A 26,285-nucleotide genomic window follows, 5' to 3' on the forward strand; every position below is an offset into this window, starting at 1 on the left:
TTAAATAAATAAAAACGAAAGAAAAGGAAAAAAACAAAACTATTTATTTTTCATTCCAATATAATTCTTGTTTATCCACATTATTTTAATTTTTAGAAATATATCAAATCAAAAGATTTATACCTACTTTAAATTTGAATTAATTTTCATTCCATTATTTCACTATAATTTTTTAAACAAGTTCTACAATAAAACAAGAATTTGTAACCAATTTAAAATAATCTGTATTAAAGAAAATGAAAAAACTAGCATGTAATCAAGATCCATTAAACTCATAAAAATAACGTGTTGACAAAATGTAAAAATATATAACCTAAAGTTGTTCAAATGTACTTTTACAAGTTCAAATTTTGACAGAAGTACAAAAAGGAAGTAATGTTAACTTACATCACAATAAAAAAATATTTTAATTAATTTCATAATTTGAAGTACGTATTATAACTGGGTTGTACCTATATTATTATAACCTATATGATTATTGTAGAAGGATTTTAACTACTAATTTTAAATTAGAAAACTATTCATAATTTTATTTATCAGCAATCTTCTCTAAAATAAACTTTTTTATTTTTTTCAAAATAGTTCCATCTCAGTTTTTAAACCATCCTTATGTAGATTCAAAATTCTCAGAAAATTTGGTTAATTAAGTCACAATTTGGCCCTAAGCTATTTATCACTGTTGAGTCAATTTATTGTTTGAATTACCCAAAACGATTTCAATCTTGATGCATGATTAAAACCTTTTCAAAATTTTAATATTTTGGTCATTTTTAATCAGTCTTATCAGAAGGTTCTGTTAAAGCTCATGACATTACTGCTCAAGGCATCAAAAGAAATGTAATACGATCGAGTGCTTTACCCAAAACAGCATGCAAAGTGGTCTTGTTTGAACTATTTATTTTATTTTTTTTTGTATTCAGTCAGTTGACTGATTTGATGCAGCTCTCCAAGATTCCCTACAAAGTGCCAGTTGTTTCATTTCAATATACCCCCTACATCCCTAACACTTTGTTTTACATATTCCAAATGTTGCCTGCCATTAAACAAGCAAAATTACAAGGTAGATCTTCTTTATAGTTTTTGAACATAAATAGTTAGTGACATCAAACTTATAATTTAAATATTTGAGTCATGGAAGGGTGATCACAACTCCTCTGGTTATTTTTAAATGATGCTTTAATTTACCAATACATTATAAATTATATGTACATTATAATTACATGTAATTTGATAAAGATAAAGAAATAACAGCATGTTTTTTTTTTTACTGCAATTAAAGAGGAATTATATCTAACATTAAACTTTGTTTTTCACTAATGATAATGACTAAATAATTAAAAACAAAGAATGAAGAACAACATTTACTTGTCTATAAAATAAAGGAATGTATTAAAAAACATCTCTGATATTTTACCTTGCAAAACAGAACTAGTGTTACTTTTTTCAAAGCCAGTAATTGGTCAACCTGAACATGGTAGATACTTGGGAAGTTCATAATGGTCATATATTAATATAAATATTAAATATTCTTTATTTAAATCAAACAAAAAACTATCTACTGACAACAAATAATGTGTATTGTGCATTATTTCATAACAGAAAGTAAAATACTGATTTATGCTGTACACTACCTATTTTCTAATGGCAATAACATATATGAGATACATGCAGCAGTAGTCATAATTGCTTTCTGTGATAGTATAATTTTTTCGTGGAAATGCATGAAGTGTTGGGCTCCCACTGGTGATCTTTTTCAACCACCATCAGCAGACTATCAATTAAAACCATTCCCCTTTTGAAGTAAAACCTACACACCCTGGGACCCCAGAAGGTATAACTTGAGGATCCGCAGGCCTCCTTACAAACTCTCTTTTGAACAAAATGTCATGAATGCCCAAGACAAACATAATACACGCAATAATCTTTCGTAAAACACAATGAAAGCAACCAACATGACATGAAAACCAGCCAATACGGCATACAACGCTCTTACCATTACACTAATCCTATTTAATTAAGACACGAAAATAAAACACTATGCAAAAACACAATGAACATAATAAAAAAACCAATCAATAAATCATACAATGATCTTGCTATTAAGCTAATCCTATTTTAATTATAACAGGAAATAAAGCATGGAAATAAAACACTATGTGAAAACTCAAAGAATACAACTCGAACATGACACAAAAACAAGGCAATAAGGCAAACAATAAACAACGTTAAACAACAAGTTAATCTTTTCTTTCTTTAATAGTAAATAAAACACAAAAATAAAGCATGAAAATGAACACAGAAATAATTCACTAAGTGAAAACACGAAGAAAGTGATGAACATGACAAAAAAACAGGCGAACATGGCAAACTATCATCTAATTAAGCTAATCCTAACCTATTTATGCTAATCCTATTTTTTTTTTTTTATTATTTCCCCCCTCGCAGTGGAGTCCACAACTCCTTGCCCTTACAATAAACCTAACCTAACAACAATAATAATATATAATATACCTAAAAGATGGAACATATCTAATAAAACGGAAAAAATATCAATAAAATCACATAAAGCATTTATAATCAAATAGAATCACTAACCTAACCTAACACAAATAAAACATCAATGAAGTCACATAAACCATGTAATCATATATAATAATAACACAATCATATAATCATATCAGTAAAATCACATAAAACAAATAAAAAATAGATAAATTGTTTAATACACTGGAAATCTCTGTGGTGAACAAGGTGAAGGTGTCAATAGCAGACATAAATATCATCTATTTTCAGAAGGTTTAGTATGTTAATGTGAAAGAGTAAATTCAGTACACTGAAAAAGGCTGTGAAAGTTACTTCACTTATTAAATTTTTTAATAAGTCTAACATGCAATTCATTTACTTGAGAACAGTTTTATTAATTTTAAAAGCGACTATGTTTTGTTATTTTAATTCACACACAACGGTTTGTTTGGTATGGAACATACATAAAACTCAAAATATGGCAAAACACATGTAACAACCCTAATTTGACATACTTTATAATTTATTTCCCATGATAATCAATCATTTAAACATTTTTAACCATAGTAAATTAAAAGAATTAAGACCTTAATCTTTAAAAATAATAATTAATTTTTGAAATTCAAAAAGAGAGTGGTATACTTCCATGTTAAAACAAGTAATCTGTTCCAAATGATCAAATATTTAAACAAAATAATTTTATTTTAAAATACTTGGGTGGAAAAAGTTGGTAATCAAAATTATAAAATAAAAATGGTCTCATCAATTTTTTAAGGGTAAACATCATCTTTAAATTAAAAATTAATTATTAAAAGTTAAAACTTACCTAACTATGAAATGGAAATATATTAGAGAAGGAAAGAACAGTCTGTCACCAGGCCTATAAGAATATAAAAAAATAAATAACTAATCTTCTCAACGTAAAAAGATTTTAACACAGTTAAGCCCATTAAAATATGAATACAAGAAAATTGCAAAATAAAACTGTTACTGGAGAAATTTAAATAAATCCTGACAATAGTTTGAAATAATTTACCTATTTTTAGAAGTAAACGATCATTTGGATGCTGAGGGTTCTACTGAGGACACCACTACATCTGGAGTTTCTAAGAACTTGTTTAATAATAGTTGTTTTCTATTCTTTTTTTTTCATGTTAAAGAATATGGTAGCTAGTAACATATTTATCAATAGTCTGGGAAATTTAATAATAAGCTTCTTTCCTTATTTGTATCAATACATTATTAAATGATATTTAAAAACTGTATTAAATAGCAAAACATGCTGTTTTTTTAAATCAAATATTACTGTAAATAATCAAATGATTACATATTATAAAAACTTTTATATCTTAAGTTTTTCAGAAAAAAATTTAAAATGTTTATTCATTATAATATTAAGATACTTTACATTTTTTGTCAGCCCACATTAAAAAACAGCTACAAACTTACTAACCGTAGGACTGAACGATTACAAGAAGTTGAAATTTAAAACAGAATTGGAAATGTATCTTTTTTTTAATGCAATTTTTTTAACTTAGTTTTATTATTAATATTTTTTTTTAAGTCTATTTCTTTTTATATATTTTACTTTCATTTAAAATTATTAAAGGTCTATATAAAATGTAGTCCAAATAAAAAAAGCTACTTCTCATGAAAAAATTATGCCTTGATAATAATTACAAAATTAATCTTGAGAAACAGACTGCTCATGTTTAAGTAAAACTCAGTGGATTGAGAGAATGTATATACATTTTTATTGTTGTACATTAAAAATAAGAAACATAAGGCACAGAATGAGCATTAAGAGACTGTTAGGGTTCTTTGTAAGATGGAAATTTGTATAAATGTTTTATTCTACATTTTCAAACCAATTTTTGCATGAATAATGCATTGTATCCATTATTAGGCAATAAATGGAAAAATATCTTCAGTCCTATATGTAGGTTATATATATATTTGTTCATTTAAAAAATCCTTCACATAAAAGTTATCTAGGAGACATACAACAAGGCCAACAAAGATACTTGCTCTGTAAAAAAAAAATGATCAAATGGTCATTTAGTGAAAAGTAAGGCTTGAATATGAAAAAAAATGTGTCGAACTGGAAACCTCTTCTTTTATTTGTAAGTTAAAAACATATTAGAAATAAATTATATTAATTAATTTAGTAAAACAATGGTAATTGTTTCTATTAATTAAAACTATGCAAGTACATGAACGTGGACTTTAACTGAAGCTAAGTTTGGCCATGGCTGGTGTACTTTCAATATACTAGATCTTCCCCTTATAACCAACTGAAGAATCTCTTAACCTACTCTCACTTAAACTGGAGCATTATTTCCCGTGAATAACTTTTTATAGACAGCTACTTGTGAACTATTTTAAGTGATTTGAGGTATACCTTGATTAATGTTGCATTAATCTCTTATCAGATAATATTTTGTTAAATTTAAGCCTAACAATAAAACAATGTTTTATTTCATCTAACTTCAGTTCTTGAGACCTTCATGCTACAAACAGAACAGTAAAGTCATCAATTAAATTGTTTTTTTAATTGGTTAAAAATTATCTGTAACTAAAATAACTAGTACATACTAACAGCAAATAAATGTTACCAATTTTTTTCATTTTTCTGGCTATTTTTATTATAAAAACTGTTTGATCTCTATTTGTTTTGCCATTGAAACACTTTTTATTTTATAATCTTCCCATTTCTTTAGTCTAGAATGCTGTAGTGCAAATTATTATGCTATTTTTTACCAAACATACCATAATGTGAGAATTTTTTAGGACATACTGCTATATTTTAATTTTCACTTCTATGCCCTCATATTCTCTTTTACTTCTTCCTCATAATTCTGATTTTTTTATTTAGGCTTCAAAAATATTGTCATCATTTACTTCTACCAACCAGGCAGGTATACTTCTAACTCAAACAAAAATTTATGCACTTTCTACTTATGAAAATTACCTATTGCAACAAATGTAATAATTTTTTTTTTAGAGCACATGAATTAAAAATGATTAAGGCATGTAAAGTGGAAAAGTGATATGCCAAGCAGGAAGAGTTAGCAAATTATTGTTATTTTGGTACTGACGTATTAGCTCGTCGACCAATAAATTGCAAACTTTTGGATTATTGTTAATATTACCTGATATAACCATTATATTACCATTTTTATGTATTTATTTTATAAATATAATTTAACCAAACTTAACCTACACTCGCTAACCTTGACTAATTAAGCATCGTACTGTTTTGGGTATTTGAATAATAGATTCAGTAATTACTGCAATTATTTATTATTTAAATGATCAAAACATTACTGTTAATTAGTCGAGATTAGCAAGCAAAGCGAGCGTAGGTTAGGTTTGGTTAATTTATATCTATAATTATAAGCAATAATGCTTATATTTTTAATATGTAAAATATGTTAATGATCCCGTAACTTACGGGATCATTATGGTTATGGTCGATGGGCTATTACGTAAGTAATGTTACTTTTAGTAAATATTTTAGTCACATATACCACATGCATTATCAGGTTATCAATAAGTAGGATACAATGAATTTAAATAATATATGAAGAAAATACAGTGAAAGTTACACTGTAAATGAATGCACAGATTAATTGTAAATGACTTTTACATGTTATTTTCATAGAGGAAATGTTAATTTCTACGTAAAAGACAATGTAACTATTTTATCACAAAAACAGACATCATTCATTAAAAATAGATAAAACTTAAGATACTGGCTTTTCTAAACATACATTTTTAATAATAAGGTCTGTCATACCGAGAAATATGTTACTACATGGCAAAAACTGCTTAATATGATGTGAAAATAACTATTTCTTGAGTGATCTATAAAACAAAATTATGGATCGTCTGGAATAAAATATCAATTTATGTCAAATTATATACTATTTTTTACCTTATAATCTGTAACTAATATCTGTAGTTAAACATGAAAATGATTAACATTGTTGTAAACATAGTTTTTGTATAAAGACTGAAAACTAAACAATTAATATTTTATCACTCAGGTTTAAAGATAAGCTGGAAGCTTACACAAAATCTTATTCACTTTTATGCAGTTTAAATATAATATCAATGCAATTTTGTTAATACTTTAAAATTACATATTCATTTTAATCATTGTATGCTATATATGTCAATCTTTCAAATACTATTAACTTTAAAATTAATGCTGTAAAATACTGAAGCCTCTAAAAAATTGTTAACTACACAAATTAAAACGAAGACATGCAAACGACCATAAAACAATGTAATCTCAGTCAATAGAGCAACATATTATGAATAGTCAATAGCCTATTTTCCAGTGAAATACTTAAGTAGGCATTACCCATAAAAAAGCTAATGAAGAATAATACAGACATGTTATACAGTGAAATGTCACAATCAATGTCAAAGGTTTATGAGGATATGGAGCCAAAGTACCACCACATTACTTTCATCTGTTTCCCTTTTTGTCTTTCTTCTTATTTCATATATCATAATCATATTATTTCTAGTCTTTCTTTCCAGATCTACATATTTTTTTCATTTTACTAGAAAGAATGGTTGTTAAGATTCCATAACTGCAACAGTTCCAAGTAACTTAGGTATCGCTTCAAAGGATAAGATTGTAGTGCGTGAAAATGCCATGGCTGACCAGGATTCGAACCCAGGACCTCCGGATGAAAGACTGAGATGCTACCACTCGTGCCACAGATGCCAGCAAAAAAAGAAAAGTAACCTGACAGAAGACAAATGTAACTTGTAAAAATGAGATGACGCTCTTTATCTTCTCCTACTGCCATTAGTATTGGGTTAGTCAACCAAATTATATATGTCCACACTTTTGCCAATATCCTCAATTCCAATTCTCCCTTTTATCTTTTCCTCCTAACTTCTGAATATACTGTTCCCATTCTATCCTTGGTCTACCTTGTCTTCTTTTACCCTCTGGCTTCAAAACAATTTATATGGTTTTCTTGAAACCAAATAAAATAAAATCAATTTATATGGTTTATCTGATATTCCATCATTACCAAATGATTATGCTGCTGTAGTTTTACTGTCTTCGTACTTGTTTCATCAGTATAATATACACCAAATCTAATCTCACTAATTCATTTAAAATTCGATCACTTCTCATTTTAATGAAAGTTAAGTATATATTTCACTTCTAAGCTTATATTCTGTTGAAATAGTTTGCTTGTAATATCCAGGTCATGTCCCATATATCTAGATCGGAAAATATGATTGTTTTATATATTCTTACTTTCATTCAACAATGAAGAAAGATTTTCTGTATTTAAATCTAAATTGTATTTAGTATTAAAAATTATATCAACTAAAGTCTAATCATTTACTTTTCCAAACATTTTTCAAAATAAAAAAGGTAATAATTTAAGGTGCTGATCGATAAACATTTTCTCAAATCCATGTTTACCGTTATTAGCAAAGGTTAGGTTACCTTAGAATCTAACAATAGAGATGTAGTTACATTAGTATAACATGACCACAATAGTTTGATAATTTAAAAGAATAAAATAAAAACAATATATACTATTCGCAACCTCAATGAGACTTCAATTTAGTTATAACTGAAATAGCTTATGATAAAATTAACAAGTACTGCTTAATGACTACAAATTTTACGTGTTTATAATTAGAATGAGTTTATCAAATCATTCACAGATATGGGTAATTAACTACCATTTATGATTTTTAATTAGTATAATTAAATAGTATTAAAAGAATGCTAATAAATATACAATAACAGATTACAAAAACTACCATGCAGCATGCTCAATACTAAAGAAAATAATGTTCAAGGCAAATTTATAATAAAATAGAGCACATTAAATAAAAACAAAATATTTATTTAGAGAAAATATATATACTCTTTAATGGTAGCAATAAATCTTAATAGATTAATTATACATAATTTACAAAATTATTTTACTTATAATAATAAAGAAATCAATGACTAACAATTTATTAATAAATAGCATCTTCATACTTATGGCACAAGATTAATTATTTATAACAAATACAAAATAGGAAAAATATGACAGCCAAAATTAAGTATATAATACTTCAAGAAAAATTACTTTAGTAAGTTACATTAAAATGATATAATAAAATATTAAAAGTAATGTAAAATGTAAATAACTGTAAAACTACAAAAATATAATTAACAGTTTTTAAAACATGCAATAAAAATAGATATATAACAGATTTAATGAAGAAACAAAGAGAATAATGGATTAATGTGATAAATTATTTTTTGTAAAATACAGTTGACAATATAATACAAATATATTAGAAAGATGAACATTTCACTTAAATAAAGACAATTAATTAGAAAAAATCAAAAAAATCATTAAAAACAGAAAAAAGTCTACGACTGAATGAAAGAATTAAATACGATTTGATTCATAAAAAAAAATTGAATTAAATATAATAACTACCCTGATTTCCAAAATAGTTATTCTGAAATAAGAATACTTCACAGAACTTTTTTTTATTCTTAATCAATGTATATGATTGTTTCCCTTTCATCTTTTCCTCCCAACTTCTCAATATATTGTTCCCGTTCTATCCTTGGTCTACCTTGCACAAATAACGAAATGAGCAAATAAAAATTAGAAATTAACCGTTTTTTAAATAGAAGAAAAACAGATGGAAACATCTGCTGTTTTAATTTATTTATTTCTACAAACTAGCAATAAAATATTTCATTTTTCAAGCCTTCACCTCAGAAAATCTTCTAGAAAATAACACCATGTGATGTAAAACATTACAATAATGTTCAGCAGAATTTCAACGTAATTTTACATTTAAATAAGAATTGTTAAAAACTCTTTTCATTTTTTCTGAACTGTATACGTTCACAATGATACAACAACTTATTACACACTACAAAAATGTTAAATTATATATAGCTCTATGAACATCTGCTACATTTGTAATATCCGAAAAGCTGTTATATTGTTTTTAAAAATGATAATAAAATGTGACTTATATAATATTTGAATATGTAAATCATAAATGCTACTGTGAAATCATACACAAGTTGGTGGTGTAAAAAAAAAGTTGATATAGAAAAGTTGGATAGAAAAATGAAGTTTGATTATTATTACTGAATAGATTATATACTCTTATTAGAGAAAAAATAGGCTGAAATAGATTACTGAATAGATTATATACTGTTATTAGAGAAAAAATAGGCTGAAAGTACGGTTTTCTTTCTAAACAATTATTGTATAGATTAATAAAAGTAAATAAAATGAAACATCTAATGTAAGTTTATAATTTGCAACGTTCATAATAAACCATAAACAAGCATAAAATAACAGAATATCCTAAAATTATCAGTCAAAGTTTTCTAGACAGTAAATTATATAAACAGATGTTTCTCCAAAGATTTTAATGAAATAATTTACCTATTCAGAGTACACAACAAACCTATAATTAGATTATTTTAATTTCCTAATTGTAATTTAGAATTAATCATAAACATAAAATTGAAAACTAAAACATTATTTGACCTCGATTCATCAATAGAGATCTGAAAAAATACTAGGTGCTGAAATTAAAACCTACAGGACAGTGTTAATTTATATAAATATAACCTCAAACAAATGTAAAGAAACATTTGAATATTAACAAGAAATTTTAAAAAAGCTGTTATAAAAACAATCTATACATAATTTGTGTTTATTTATGATTATAAATTATAAGTAAAAAACAAAAAGACAAAACATATAAAATGACTAATGGGTTGATTCTATGAAAATAATTATGAAATTACAACAAGACTAATAGTAATTATCCAATTAACATTCTCTCGGTTCATGGGGAGATGGAAGTTTTTCCCAAGATGGCTCAATACCCCAAATTTCACGAGCATACTCTGCAATAGTTCTATCTGAAGAAAATTTTCCCGAAGAAGCAATATTCATAATAGCCATTTCTGCCCATTTGGCTTCATTCTGAAATAATAATTTAAAATAGAATAAACAAAAAAAAAAAAAAAAACAAAAATAATAAAATTAAAAAAAATTAAATAAAAATTAAAAATCCAGTAAATTCATCAACAATAAAAGTATTTAACATTTTTAGAATTCTCCTTATAATGTGCCAGAATTTTTTACTGGTTTTTTATATGAGTTCTTAGTTTGACTTCAAACATCATTATGATAGTATGATCAGTAACTCAATGAGTACAGGAGATAACTAAGTTACGTACAATGTAAATAGGAGACCTTTATTTCATGACTTACACATTTTAAGTTAAAAAATATATTTTTTGTAGTTTTAATAACCAAGATAATATTAAACTTTATAAACTAATTTTGAATTAGTATAGAAACTATTTTGAAATTGGAATCGTACTACTTCAGAGAATGTTGGTCCAATAATCTCATTATAAGACTGTGCATACATGCCTTTTTAATAGTAAAATTATCATCTGATATTATTTTTCTCTCTTTTTCTCTTTAATGATTATTTAAATTTCATCTAATTAAATAAACCTAAAAGCCTTTTCCATACATAATTTTAATTATTACAGAATAAACAAACCTTATCCACACACCTTATGTAAATAATAATAATCTGGATTACAAAGATTTGGATTAGAGATGTTTTTACATGAGTTTATACAATTCAACAGTACATTTTGCCTAAACTCAGGCCAATTTAAAAAATCTTAGCAACCAAAACAAGCAGACCAAGGATTAAGGAATTTTCACCAGAAGTGAAAAAACCCTTCAAGGGTTATAGCCCCGACATTCATTAAATTTCATTTAAAAAATTCATTATAAAAAAACAAATCATTAATTTAAATAGAAACATCAAACTGGTAACCTTATATACTACTGGAGAAAGAGTGTACTTGGTTTATGTTTAAATAACCAGTTACAAGAGAACCTCCAATTACAATGGCATTTAGATCCAGTACCAATAAACCACACTTTTACTTGGAGCTGATGCCAGTTTGATAAAATCATTTATAAATAATATTTTTTACTGTAAATCTAAAATGATTAAATTTTTTTATCTTCATCTGAATTCTATTTTCATCAACAAAGAACTGTAATCAGAACCTCTAGTCAAAGAAGCAGTCTCAACATAAGTACCTTTAGTAAATAATAAGTACCTTAAAATGTAAAATAACCAAATACTTCACTACGCTTTAAACCGTTCTTCATTCAATACATTAATCAACTTTATTGAGTCATCAATCAGCAATCAACAAAACAAATATAATATTTCATTAATACACATCACCCATATACTAATACAAATCACAATATTAAAGTGCAATAAAAAACTTACCATATAAGCTTTATCAACCTCTTCTTGAGCTTTTATATACGATTCATAATCAGCAAAAAGATAGAACCTGACCAAAAGAAAGAGAAATTAAAAATTCATTTTTAAATATTTATCTATTTAAAAAAGAAACAATGAAGATTTTCTTAAATATTAGCAATTTCATATTTATCTTTCAGAAAAGGGGGAGATTGAGACAATGGAATGCAAAGTCAATTGATCTACTGACCTATTAGTTTGTCATTAAAAGTATTAACTGCCTATTAGTAGTTTGCCACTGGAAATTATTACTTGTTTTTTTAAATCCTTTTTCAAAATGAAACAGACAACAAACGTACTGACTGAAATTCAGGTAGTATTTATCACTGCCTTAATTTCACACTGGATCAAAATTATCCAAAATTATTAATTAATTAATATTATCATAGATAATATTATTAAATAGTATAAAATGGTAAAAAGCAGAATGTAAGGAATTCTAAGATACTCTTTATACCATAAATAAAGAAATATATCGATGAAATCAAAAAAACTGTTGAGCCAGTATTTATTTTTAATAGGTTCTCTTGGATATATCTAGAAGTTCTCAGTCAATAAGTGTTTCTTTGCAATTAAAGATTTATGTAATGTTTCAGAAATGTCCAAATAACTGTGTAATTTTGTTAAAAAGATCCATAGACATCTTCCAGTATTCATAAAGCAGATATACAAGAAGTCTACAGAGGCAACAAAAGTGATACGCATATGGGCTCAGGCAAGATAGTAAACTAATATATAAAGAGCCCATAGGTCTTCCTTTTAGTTAATTCCCTCCTCCTGTCTTCTTCACTCTTTTCTAGATAATTTCATTTGAACAGGTCTGTCACACTGACCACATCTATAAGACTAAGACAAGAGTATGTTGAAGCTTAAGGATTGTTGAAACAAATGTCTCATATTGGCATCAATTATATTGAGAAAAAACTATGTGATCCATAATTACTGAATTTATTTTTATTCTTATAATATTTTCACATTAAAGATTTTTGCTTTAAATACAGATAGATAATCTGAACAGTACAATCTTCTTTTACAAATAGCATTATTCCGATTTCCCAGTTGTCTTATCAACTAACCCAGTTATATTTATCAATTTACTATATAAACATTACTTCATTTTTACTGTTTATGTTTTACCATTTACTGTTTGGCCAACATTCATTCATTTAAAAATTATTTCACAAAAATCAATAAATGTTTACTCATAAGCCTTTTTTTAAGTGTAAAAAAATGTAAAGTTTAATTTAAATTTCTATAATTATCAATTTAAAAAATTAAGTTTAGAGATTATTTAAGATGAAAAAAATTATAAAGATAAATGATTTGAAGTATTCCAAATAAAAGAAATTAATGTGTCGGCTGGTAGAGGTGGCAGCTGCCGGCATATTTTTCTTTTTCCTGTTTAGCCTCCGGTAAGTACCTTTCAGATAATATTTCAGAGGATGAATGAGGATGATATGTATGAGTGTAAATGAAGTGTAGTCTTCCTGAGATGTGTGGTTAATTGAAACCCAACAACCAAAGAACACCGGTATCCACGATCTAGTATTCAAATCCATGTAAAAATAACAGACTTTACTAGGACTTGAATGCTGGAACTCTTGACTTCCAGATCAGCTGATTTGGGAAGATGCATTCACCACTAGACCAACCTGGTGGGTTAGCTGCCAGCACATGAGAAACACACCCCTGATTGTGTTGCTTGATGTAAAGAATGCTTTCAACTTGTTGCACTAGGGTGCCGTGTTCAAGGCCCTACAGGACAAGCAAGTGGTGTACAGTGAATGGTACAAAGATATTTGGAAGAAAGACGTCTGCTTTATAATTCAACAGACTCACAGTTCTCTTTTCCAGTTACATGTGGGGTACATCAGAGGTCATGTGGGGTACTTAGTTCCAATGTTATGGAACTTGGTGTCGGATGGGGTGCTCCGGCTGAGGTATCCTCAAGGTGTTGTAATGGTGGCCTTTGCTGATAATCTGGCCTTGGTAGTATGGATAACGGTTGTAGATGATGTAGCGACGGTGTCCAATGAAGCTATCAATCTAGTGCAGCACTGGTTGATGGATAGGGAGCTAACCTTGTCTCATAAGAAAACATTATTCATCTGTCTGGCTGGCAGGTGTCCTCTTTCTTTGATCCGGATCACAGTTGGCAGAGCCTTAGTGACCCAGATGAAGCCGATGAAATATTTGGGGGTACGGTTGGACCAATGGCATATGTTTTCCATAGACGTGCAAGACACATCTGATCGTGCAGGAGAGATGGTGCGGGCACTGAGTAGGCTCCTAGGCAATATGGCCGGCTCCCGGTCATCCAAAAGGAAGTTGTACAACCATGTGATCAATTCTGTTCTGCTGTATGGGTTCATTGTTTGGTCGAAAGCTCTAGAATGCGATCAAAATTGGCAGGTACTGGAGGATGTGCAGAAGCGGATTGCCCTCTGCATCGTTTCAGCATACTTTTCAATTTCAACTGAGGCAGTGTGTCATTATGGGCATCCCTCCATTTAAACAACTAGCCGGGATGAGGATTGGAATTATTGGAGGAGCTGACAGGAGTGATATACACAGGTAATTGTTCCGAGAATGGCAGGTCCATTCTCCACCTGTCCTCCACAGGGTGATGGACACATTGTCTGATCAGACAGGTCGAGCCTTGGGTCAACCGCAGCTTTGGTGAAGTTACCTACTGGTGGTTGACCCAAGTTTTATCTGGCTACGGCGTGTTTCAGGTGTACTTACATGCCAGAGGGAGAGCTGACAACCCCTTTGGCTTTCTTGCGGAGAGCTCGATACAACGGAACATGTTGTGTTTGACTGCCAGATGTGGGCTGCTGAACATCGCTGCTGTGAGTTGGTGAATGGGTCCCCTACAGTTAAAACAATCATACATTCTATGTTATCAGGGGCAGAGAGGCCTTTCGTGCAGTAACTGACTTTGTGACACGGATACTCCAGCACAAAGTCAGGGAAGATGGAGTGGCAAAGGGTTAAGGGACAGCCCCTACGGAGTTGCCGTTTGTCTGTGCTTGCATGGATGGGCGGCAATGATGAGGCACTGGGACTCTCTCAACCCTTCGCGAAAAAGACCAAGACCCGGTGCGAGTGCTCTGAAAAGGATGCTCTCACTAGAGGCATTGGCATCAAGACCAAGTCCTGGCTTCTGGGGTGGGTTCCAGGAATGACACAGTCGGGCTTGGATACCCCGCCCTAGTGGTTAGAGGCAGGCAATGAAAAGATCTAACTAGCGGCTGACCTGTCATGCTAGACTTATGGCCGGCAGACAGGGAGTCCTGTTTGAGTAGACAACCCCCTGGGCTGTGGTTTGCTTTCTTGTCGATCCAGCCCAAGGAGTAGGGTGAAAAAATAAAAATAAAAGTAATGAGGCAGAATGTGATAAAAGTTTTGTAAAGTAATAAAAAGGATTAATAACGTAAAATATCTTGGGACAGTAATATATAAATTATATTCTAAGGATTAAATCATCATTTTTTTGTACACATTGAATAAAACGAGATACTTGTTATCAGATTTAAAAAGGTGAAAAATATTTTACACTATTTTACAGTGATACAATTGCGAATGTTCATGTTCTTTAAAGAATAATAGAAAGGGACACATGATAACAGTATTAAAAAATAGTTATTCTATTAAAAAATATTCTAAAAATTAAACTTATGCAAAAATTTACAGTTATGTAAAGGAAAACTTAAAAGAAAACAATGTAATGAAAATAAAACAAAGATTTTAGATTCACATGTTACAAAATTATAAATATTTAACTGAAAAGTTTTCAAAGCATGAAGACAGTTGAAGGAAAATAATGACATAGCTACCTCAATTAAAAAAAAATATTGGACTAAAGTTCTATATTTTACACTCTGCAAATATTTTTAATAAACTGTAAAAATTTTTTCTAAATTTCATTAAAAAACGGTTTAAAAATTTTTTTGTTGAAGATGAATTACAAAAAGATATATAAACTGATTTGCAATTGGTAAAAGATTATTCCTGCTGTTTCTTTAATTATGAATATCTTTTACATATATCTGTATTTGTGTAAATGGGAAATGATGTTGATACACTTTATTTATGTAATTATACACCAGATTAAAAGCAACAATTTCAATCTTAACTTATAATTTTTATCTTACTTTATACATAATTACCTTATATATTATATATTTCAGAAATTATGTTTCTGGAAAATTCAAAATGTTTTATATTTAGCCTTTGCTATTTACACACTACTCTACAGGATATTGCGAAACAAATTATGTAAAACATTAAGATAAAGTAAAATAAAGGGTAAAATTTTAACACACGCAATGTGTATAATCAATATTCATGCAATTCAAGAGCTATAATTTGAAAATCATTCAAAACATGAATTTTTGCTAATTAGTATTGCTATTATTATAAACTGATTAAATTTTATTTTTACATGGAATCACAAAAAAATAAAATAATAACTATGAGAAAGCAAGGCAGTTTTGTTTATTTAGGTATTACAGACAAATTTACCTAATACTGTATTAATAAGTTCAAGAAAATGATTTATTACATTAACAAAATTACACACAGTAATCTCTAATCAGATTAAAAAAAAATGAATTATCATTAAGTGTAATCCAACCTAGTTTTGTTTCTTATACTACTTAAATTTGTGAATTAAATTATTGCTTTTTAGCACACTGTTAACTAACAAAAATTTGTAGCATTGGTAATTATATATAACTGGAAAAAAAATAGTTTTTTTTGGTTTAAAACGTGTACTGAAATTCAAACTAAAAATTCAATAGACAAGCATGTAAAGATCTCTTATAATTTAAATTTTAGATATTTGAAAAACATATTCTCTCTCTCTTTTTCCTGTTTAGCCTCCGGTAACTACCGTTTAGATAATTCTTCAGAGGATGATATGTATGAGTGTAAATGAAGTGTAGTCTTGTACATTCTCAGTTCGACCGTTCCTGAGATGTGTGGTTAATTGAAACCCAACCACCAAAGAACACCGGTATCCACGATCTAGTATTCAAATCCGTGTAAAAATAACTGGCTTTACTAGAACTTGAACGCTGTAACTCCCGACTTTCCAAATCAGCTGATTTGGGAAGACGCGTTAACCACTAGACCAACCCGATGGGTCAACAAAGCAACCTTCATAACACTAATACATTAATAAATGGAAATAACTAAAGGTAAGGCAAACTAAAAAAAAAAAAATTAAAACTGAGCAGTTTTAATTATGAATTAGATAAACAAAACTAAAACTAACCAACTCCGTATACAATCATGATTTTTTAATAGAATGTGAACTGTGCAGCTTACCTATCATATTTAAGTAATATATCAGCAATATCTTTAAATTCATTTGGATTTGCAGGACTGAAAAAGCCATTCTGAATTTGATCAACACACTGTTTCAATTCTGGTATGCTATCATAATATTTATATGCATTATATCCTGCCTTCTGTAACTCCTCGACTTCATCAACAGTCATACCAAAAATAAATATATTCTCTTTACCCATTTCTTCAGCCATTTCTAGATTTGCTCCATCAAGTGTACCAATGGTCAAGGCACCATTTAACTAAAAAGATAAAAAAATCATAAATACAAATCTTCTTATTCGGTTAACTATAAATTATTAAAATTTTAAATATATTTACATTAATACAGATACTAATGATAACTGGTTATTACTTATAGAATTAAGATCACTATTTAACAACTGAAATAACAATCTAGTTTTTTTTTATATGTAAAATAAAATTCTCTGTATCCAGTTTTATAGCATTTTCTAGTTTAAAATGTTTTCAATGTAGTTCTTTTTTTTATGACATAAATAAATATTAGAGCTTTTTTTCAAGTCAAATGGGCCATAAAAGAAATACACATTGACATAACAAAATTATTTATTTTACTAAAAGTTGAGTAGTATTTAACTAATTTTTCTACATAATCACCAAAACGATTGAGGAATTTGTCATACTGTGATACCAGCTTTCTGATGCTCTCTTCAAAGAAGTCTGCCACCATTGAGGTAAAGTACGTTTTGAGAGCCTCCTGAAGTTCTTCATTAGTAGCGAAGTGCTGTCCGTCCAACCATGCCTTCAATTCTCAAAGAGGTGAAAATCGCTAGGTGCTAGGTCTAGATTACACGGTAAATGGTCAAAAACTTCCCACTTGAATTGTTTGAGAATATCTTGCATCACGTTGGCAAAATGCGGTCATGCATTGTCGTGGATCAAACCCACACCAAACGAGAGCATGCATCTTCGTTTGTTCTGGATCACTCTGTGGAGGTGACGTAAAGATTCACAATAAACTTCGTTATTGTTGTCCTCTGTTCTCCATCAACAAGACACCTTCATAGTTTCAAAAAACTGTAGCCACTGTTTTCCTGTTGCTCAGTATCTCTTTGAACTTTTTCGGCTTGTTTGGAGACGAAGTGTGCAACCATTGCTTAGACTGTTCTTTTGTTTCTGGATTGTCATACTGAATCCAAGCCTCATCGCCAGTAATGATATACTTTAAAAACTCTTCCTCCTCATCATAACACATGGGAAACATTAAGTTTGACGCCTTTCGCTGCATTTTGTGATCAGTCATTCAACATTTTTGAGACCCAACGTGCACACAGTTTCTAGTATCCTAGGTCTTTAGTCAAAATTGTGTACAGATAAGACCTTCGAATCTCTGCGATCTCTGCAGAAAGTTCACTTATTGTAAACCTTTATTTACCACAGACAAAATCATCAACACGCTAAACCAGGTGTACAGTAGTGATAGACTTGCATCCTTGCTCACCTTCGTCATGGATGTCCATTCTTTAAATTCTTTACACCATTCCCATACACTATTACTCAAAGTTTTCACCATACACTAGGCTCATTCTGCGATGGATTTCAGCAACACTACATCCTTTTGCTTGCAGAAAATGTATCACATGTTGCAACTCACACTTGGCAGGAACATCAATCATAGCGGTCATGTTCAAATGCCTGCAGTTAAGCTCAGACATGCAATGGAGTCAGCAATGGCACAGGTTGATGTTCACATGTACATCAACGTTCGCACGATGTGCAAACCTGGCTCCCGCCTATCTCTTGGTTACTTACATGCAAAATCAGGGGTTGAAAAAAAAACAGTCCTTGTATTATAAAACAAACTAATAAAGAATAAACTCCAATTTTTCAATATTGTAAAACATTAGGGACGACAAACTTAAATCTTCCTAAGATTTCTTTAACATTCCTGGGCAATTTAACTGATTTTATTTAGCTAGCCCAAAATCTATTCAACAAACATAAAATGTAATGGCTGAGTTGACAAGAACCTGTCATCATTCAGGTGAAAATACATTTATCAAATTTGCATAACACAGAAAAATAATTTTTTTAAAATTTAAATTAATGAAAGTTTTGGATGTTTTATTGTTGAACAGGGCATTTCAAACAGTTTTGTTTACAACACTAATTAAATTCAATCAAGTTCTACATGAGAACCTTTTGTGGGGCATAAATGTCTACATATTAAATTTCACAACGTACATTATGAAGAATATCTGGTTATTCATTTAATTACAACTTCAATTCTTTTTTTTAATTCACTAAATTTGACAACCTTCATTGCATACATCCTACATTCTGTCTTTGACAAACCCCAAAAGAAAGAAATCGAGTGGGGTATAACATCAGGGGATCAAGATGGCCAAGGAATTGGTCCATCATGGCCAATCCGATATTGAGGAAATTGTTCATGTAGATAAAAGGTAGTCTGTAACATATAAACCCCAGTGTGGTGGTGCGCCATTTTGTTGGAAGTAAACATTAGGTAGTCTATGATAAATTTGTGGTACTACGTATTTCTAACATGTCTAAATAACTCTAGTAACCGTTGGCTTGCCAAAGAAGAATGATCAATCACTTCATTAGTAGTCAACGCATACCAAACATTAATTTTTGGCCTATGATGTTGTGTTTGTCAAATGGCATGATGATTCTTGCTATCCCAAATGTGACAATTACACTACAGTTAATGTGACCAGAAACATAGACAGTAGCTTTGTCACAAAAGATTACTTTCTCTAAGAACACATTACCTTCATTTACTTTATCAAGAATTTCCAATGCAAAATTGTAAAAGCTTAGTTTATCTTCCAATTGAATGCACCAACTGAATTTTACGTGCATGAAGTTTTAGGTGCTTGTGCAGAACCTTCACAATTGTCAATTGCTGTATTCCCAATTCTAAACTTGCACAAGTCGATTTACTCGGCTTCTCTGAAAAGTCTATCTTACTCAATCTGAAACGTAAAGTGAAAATATAACCATTGCTCAACTAAATAATCCCTGCTGTTTTTACATCGCACTGGCATGTTCATTCAAGGTCAGTAACTCTAGTATCTGTAGTATTGTTTGAAAAAATCAACACTTGCTACATTGCTCTGTTCATTTTTTATTAACCCCCTAAAATGCGCTGAATAATTTATTTTCATCTGCATAACACTTTCTAAGAATTGATGAAAGCATTAAAATTATACACTGAAAAAGAGGAATATAAATTCATTTTTGTCAAAATGATAAATTAATTGTATATCTTTCAGTTCTACACTAGTAAACTGTACTCCATCAATAATATCTACATTATATTCCCATATTAGTGTTAATACTGAATAATGTATTATTTACAAAAGATACATTAACTTGTTACTTTAAATACAATATGTAACAGTCTTTCCTATACTGTGATATATGTAAAGCTCTTGAGGTCAAGCAGTAAAGGTCAGAGTTGCTTTATCTGAGAACTGTGCTTTAATTATACATTCAGTTCCTACAATGAGCAGAATAACTTGAGGGCTAAATATTATCTGCATTTCGGTAGGCTAGGCTTGCTAATATGTAATAGTCGACTCAGAGAAGAAATCAATGGCAAAATATTTCATTCCTCACTTATTTTAGTAAGCCTGGGATGAGCTGATAGTTATTCTTGAGATTACACCAGTCATTTCTTCAGGTTGCCTACAATCATTATGGTACAGATGTAACTACATATATCTACATTATATTAATGATAATAATATCAACAACACAGAAAATATCTTCAACAAAAAATCAAAGACGGAAAAGTAAAACAAGAAGGATTAGGATGCTTATAGACAAAGCTTTAAAGGAATGAAGGACAATACTCACAATTAAGAAAAATTAATACATTCAATAAATCCCTACAAAAATTTTTTCTAGAAAAGTAATTTTATAATATAAAAGATAATGTTAAAATGTTAACATGTTTGCATATATGATTATCAGTGTGAAATTTCCATTACACACAAAGACTATAATAAATAGCTGTAAAGATATAACTTGATTAATGATTATAGGGTAGAAGAGTAATCCTTTACCTTTAGAAACACTTACACCAAGAACATGTATCATTCATTTTACCTTGACAAAACTTTACACAATTAATGTAAATCTACTATACATTTGATTATTAATATTCAACCAACTTCATGTCCATAGTTTCCCTAATAATAAACGGTGCTTCTCAGTTATACTGTGGGTAAATAATGTTTTTCTACCTTCTTTCAAGAAAATTTATTTCTTGTACGAGACACTTTATTTTGATAAAAAAATGTAGTTTTCAAAGAATTGGTTGGGAAAATGTAAAAAAAATAGACATAATCCTAAACTGCTGTAGAAAATGCTTTGGGATTTTTCTTCCTAGAGAGGAAAATAAAGAAACAGAAAATGTAAATTTATTACTACTGGTCTATTAGTAAAGATAATAACTTTAATGAACTGAAAGACCATTTAATACTCTTTTTCTAAAAAGTACATCAAATCACATAGTACAAGATAGCATATGCTACATTATTTTTACTAAATTATAAAATAATTTTAGGTAACCATTTTTGAGTGATATGATTATTATAAAAATAGCCTACACATAATATTATAGGCTTTTTAGTAAAAAAAAAGCCAATACTTGTAGTGAAATGAGAAAATATAATTTATATGGCAGCTAGACATTCTCTACAGTTCTGTAAATATGCTTAAAATGAAACTCTTGTCATATCTCCCTTTAGGCACAGTTTAACTGAGAAGCTATGTATTTGTAAATAAAAATCTTGAGACAAAGTCTTCAGAAAAATCAAAATACTGTACAATATTCTTCTTGGAATTATGTTTCATTTTTCAAGCAATTAATGATTACATCATTTTAAATGATACACAACATATTAATCAATTTACCATAAATTTCATATTTCCAGTTCCAGAAGCCTCTGTACCAGCCGTAGAGATTTGTTCACTGAGATCAGCTGCAGGAATAATTTTTTCAGCAAGTGTTACCCTATAATTTTCTAAAAAGATTACTTTTAATTTATCACCAACAATAGGATCATTGTTAACAACATTAGCAACAGAACAGATCAATTTTATTATTTTCTTTGCTGTGTAGTAACCTGGTGCGGCCTGTAATCACAAGGAGAAGAAAATAAATATGAATAAAAAAATTTTAATAAATTAAATTACTACTAGACACTCACATGTTTTAATTCACACTTTCAAACTGCAGATCAGCTTAACTAAGCCTCCAGAACACATCATCTTTAAGCAGATTAAAATAAAATCAACAAGGCAAACATGAAAGTTACACAAATTTGGATCGTTTCTTTAATCATTGTACTGAATTATTTGTTTCGTAGTATTTTGTAAATGAATGGTGGATACACATAAGCTAGTTCCTCCGAGAATTAAATAAATTCTTATTCAATAATACAAATGTGACAATTATTAAATTAATCACAGAAAAAAAATTGATTACAACTGCAGTTTTAATTTTTTATATTATTAAATGACATTATACCAAATCCTACATAATGCAAAACATTTCTTTTGCATCAAAATAGAAATAATGCAGTTAAATAACACATTCAAGATATGTAAATCAAACAAGAAACCAACTGTTACTAAATTACAATGAAAAAGGTCCTACTGGATTTCAAAATCATTTTTAAATCAATTTTTTTTTAAGTCATACATTTACTATAAAAAAAGTGAGCTGATTTCATCTTATACAGAGTAAATAACATCTACATAAAAAAACAATCCCAACATAATTTTTAATGCTTGGAAACACTAATGTAACTACTTATCAGAGTATGTAGTACCGTTCTACAATCTTAAATTTTCTCTAATGTAGCAAAGTTTTATGCTTTGAGATTACATGGGAGCAATCTTCCCATAAATGAAGAGGTCAAGGAAAAAGGTGGCAGAGGTCTAGAGTATAGAGAATGACATTCATAATCTTTTAAGCTAACTCTGTATGTATACATGATCATTCTATTTTTCTGTTGCAGAGTCTCTCTCTCTTTCTCTCTCTCTCTGTGTGTGTGTGTGTGTGTGTGTGTGAGCGAGAGAGAGAGCAGGATTACAAATTTTACCATAAAACAACACATTTTTTGCAAGTTCTTCTAAATCTAATTCATTGGAATGTTCTACAAGACAGATTTAAATCTTTATAAAAATCATGAATTGTTTGCCAACGATTTCCAAGAATTTCTTTCATGATGTTTGGTTGGTATGATAATTGAAGGGCATCATCTTTAATGTCATAATTTTCAATGGATGTTCTGCCACTTACACTTAAACCAATTACTGGTTTGAATTTGACCCACATTTTTATCACTGAAGTCTTGTTTTAAGTGATGTCCTGTTTTCCAAGTTTGAAATAAAATTTAATGTGAACTCTTTGCGTCTTCAAGTCGTGACAATAAAAATTATGAAACACACAAACTTGTAAAAATATTCAATGTAAAACAAAAATGGCTCTCTATTAGAAAGGTTGCTTTCCACTATTGGTTTCTCAGTGACACTGTAGTAGCACCTAGCAGAATGGTAATGTACCACCACTCCTGTGTGAGAGATTAATATTTCAGAAATTAATGGGTAATACTTCACCATGTACTAAACCAAAATGAAAGCTGCAAATTTCAGGTGTCTAGAACTAGTAAGTACTCACCAGGAAAAACTTATAGGATTACTTATGAAAGTAGAATCTGCTGTGTATGCATTAAGTATACTGTATGTGTAATAGCATTTGCTGTCTGAAAAATAATGGAATATTTTATGGAATGCTCATCTAGAACTTTATGGAATTCCAGTTTACATAATCTTTACTCAAATGTAAAATATGAGTAGTCATTTAAACAAGTAATTGAGCCATCAATATCAATTAAGCATGATAATTTTATATCAAGAGATTAACTGAAATTCAATGTTTGTAAATATAAATAAATAAAACTATGAAACAAAAAAAAAATCTTTAACATTGAAAAATTAAAAGAAAACAAAATTAAAAATCACCATGATCACAGTATATAAAATAAGTAAAACATTTGCATAAAATAACTCAAATATTTCAAAAGATCCCCACCAAACAAGGACTTGTTATTACATAACTTCAAGCAGGGTAAATGATTGTACAAACTAAACAGAATTGATAAAATAACTTACTAACCTTGCCTCCAATCATTATTGTACGAGGAACGAAGTTTCCATTTGGGTTTCGTTTTATTCTGTTATATAATGTAATGATATGCAAACAGTTCAGAAGCTGCCTTTTATACTCATGAATACGTTTCACCTATAGTTTTTAAATAAAAAAACAATTAGAACTGATGACTGTACAGTAAAATATGAAGTAGAAGATGAAATAATAAGCAGAAAAATGTTATAAAAGTATTCTATAAATCACAAAAGAAAAATTATTGAACTATTAATAAGTGCCTACAAGGCAAAAGTATGCTTTCCTAAAAAAGAAAAAAAACTACATTACAGTTTTTTAAAGTTTCACAAGATTTAAAAAATGTTATTAATTTCTAACTAAACTCAATAATGCAACAGCCATTCATATGGTAAGTAGAAGACTAATCTTCAAGATTAATCATGCTTTTACTTTGACTTAACAGTTAGTAATAGAAGAACCTCATCCAACTCAGAGTAACTGAAGATAATCTCATTTTAAAAAAAAACAAACTGATTTTACAGAGAAAAACTATAGTTATAAAATGTTCTCAAAATTTGAATATTCCAGTTCTGTTAAAACAATATTAATATTAATAAACAATTTAACAGAAAATAATTTTGATTGATATGTAGCATTAAATAAGATATTTTTTAGAAACAAAACTAAAATACGTCTTACATGATAAAATAGTGCCATGTTATATTGTTAATATTACTGCCAAGTAAATAAAACATTGTAATTTGATTGTAAATAATTTAGAATTTAATATCATATCACTAATTTTAAACAATAGTAATACACCCATGCCTATCTATGATCAAATACATAAATAATCTACAATTATTACTAATTAAATTTATAATATGTACAAAAACAAACCTGAATATCAAACATAGAAGCTGGATTGATTTTAACATTATACTCTTTTTCTAATAACTCGGCTAAACGTAGCTTATTTTCTGCTTTGACTTTCTGTACAGTTCGTTGAAATACTTTATCCTTTGCTAGTGGTTTTAACTTTTGTAGTTCTTCTAAGTGAGTAATCCAACCATTACCAATTTTCTATATAAAAGAGAAAAAAAGAAGCATTAACTAATGATTAAATATCACACAAGATTATCACACCAGAAGTTTCAAGGAAGGCAATTTATGACAAAGGGAATACCGATTACTTTTCACTTATTTACGACATTTCAGAGAAAACCATTCATAAAAGTTTTACTAAAAAATCTAAATGACAATTTCATTAAAGAATCAAAATCAGTAGATACTGCAGAAAAAGTGAATAAATTATAAAAGAATGATACCAAAAAAAAATATTAATTACCAAGTAAACAGAATTTACGAAAACCTACAAGTATTTTTGCAGGGTTTTTAGACTTTAAAAGATAATTTTTTTTTAAAAATGGAACCGACTTCAAAATAAGCTAAAAAGTAAGAAATAAATTTGTCCAAATAATTAATTCCTTAGACATATTTTTGAATCAGTGCCTGCTTCTTCAAAATTAATTTCTAGATATAATATAAATTTGTTGTAAAATACTATATATGTATAATTCATAAAAACCAATACCGACAGTGGAATTCATATTTATGTGATTTATTGGTTTTCCATTTGCACTTTATTCTTATAGCGTTTCTGTTTTTTATTCTTATTCTAAAAATCCTGCTGAAAATATTATTTAAAAATTTTTCATAAATAATTTTTTTTTCAATTTAGTATTTTTATTTCATTAATTAATTTACTTATTTTGTAACATATGCTTTTCCACAGTCTACTGCTATGATTATTTAAGATTAAAAATGGCCACCTAGTTTTAGGATTTTA

General features: G+C 28.8%; 1 protein-coding gene across 1 annotated transcript in view; it reads right to left on the minus strand.

The window, feature by feature from the left end:
- Positions 1–8,396: 8,396 nt before the first annotated feature.
- Glyp (glycogen phosphorylase) overlaps positions 8,397–26,285 on the minus strand; it is an 87,440-nt gene continuing 69,551 nt past the window's right edge. The window contains exons 11-16 of the mRNA XM_075369926.1: positions 25,337–25,519; positions 24,449–24,574; positions 22,180–22,401; positions 17,251–17,513; positions 11,881–11,947; positions 8,397–10,532 (exon numbers count right to left, since the gene is read on the minus strand). Of these exons, the coding sequence (XP_075226041.1) occupies positions 10,377–10,532; positions 11,881–11,947; positions 17,251–17,513; positions 22,180–22,401; positions 24,449–24,574; positions 25,337–25,519 (1,017 nt within the window). The 3' untranslated portion in view covers positions 8,397–10,376. The remainder of the gene's footprint in view (positions 10,533–11,880; positions 11,948–17,250; positions 17,514–22,179; positions 22,402–24,448; positions 24,575–25,336; positions 25,520–26,285) is intronic.

Source organism: Lycorma delicatula, chromosome 6, assembly GCF_047948215.1.
Source record: "Lycorma delicatula isolate Av1 chromosome 6, ASM4794821v1, whole genome shotgun sequence".
NCBI lineage: Eukaryota > Metazoa > Arthropoda > Insecta > Hemiptera > Fulgoridae > Lycorma > Lycorma delicatula.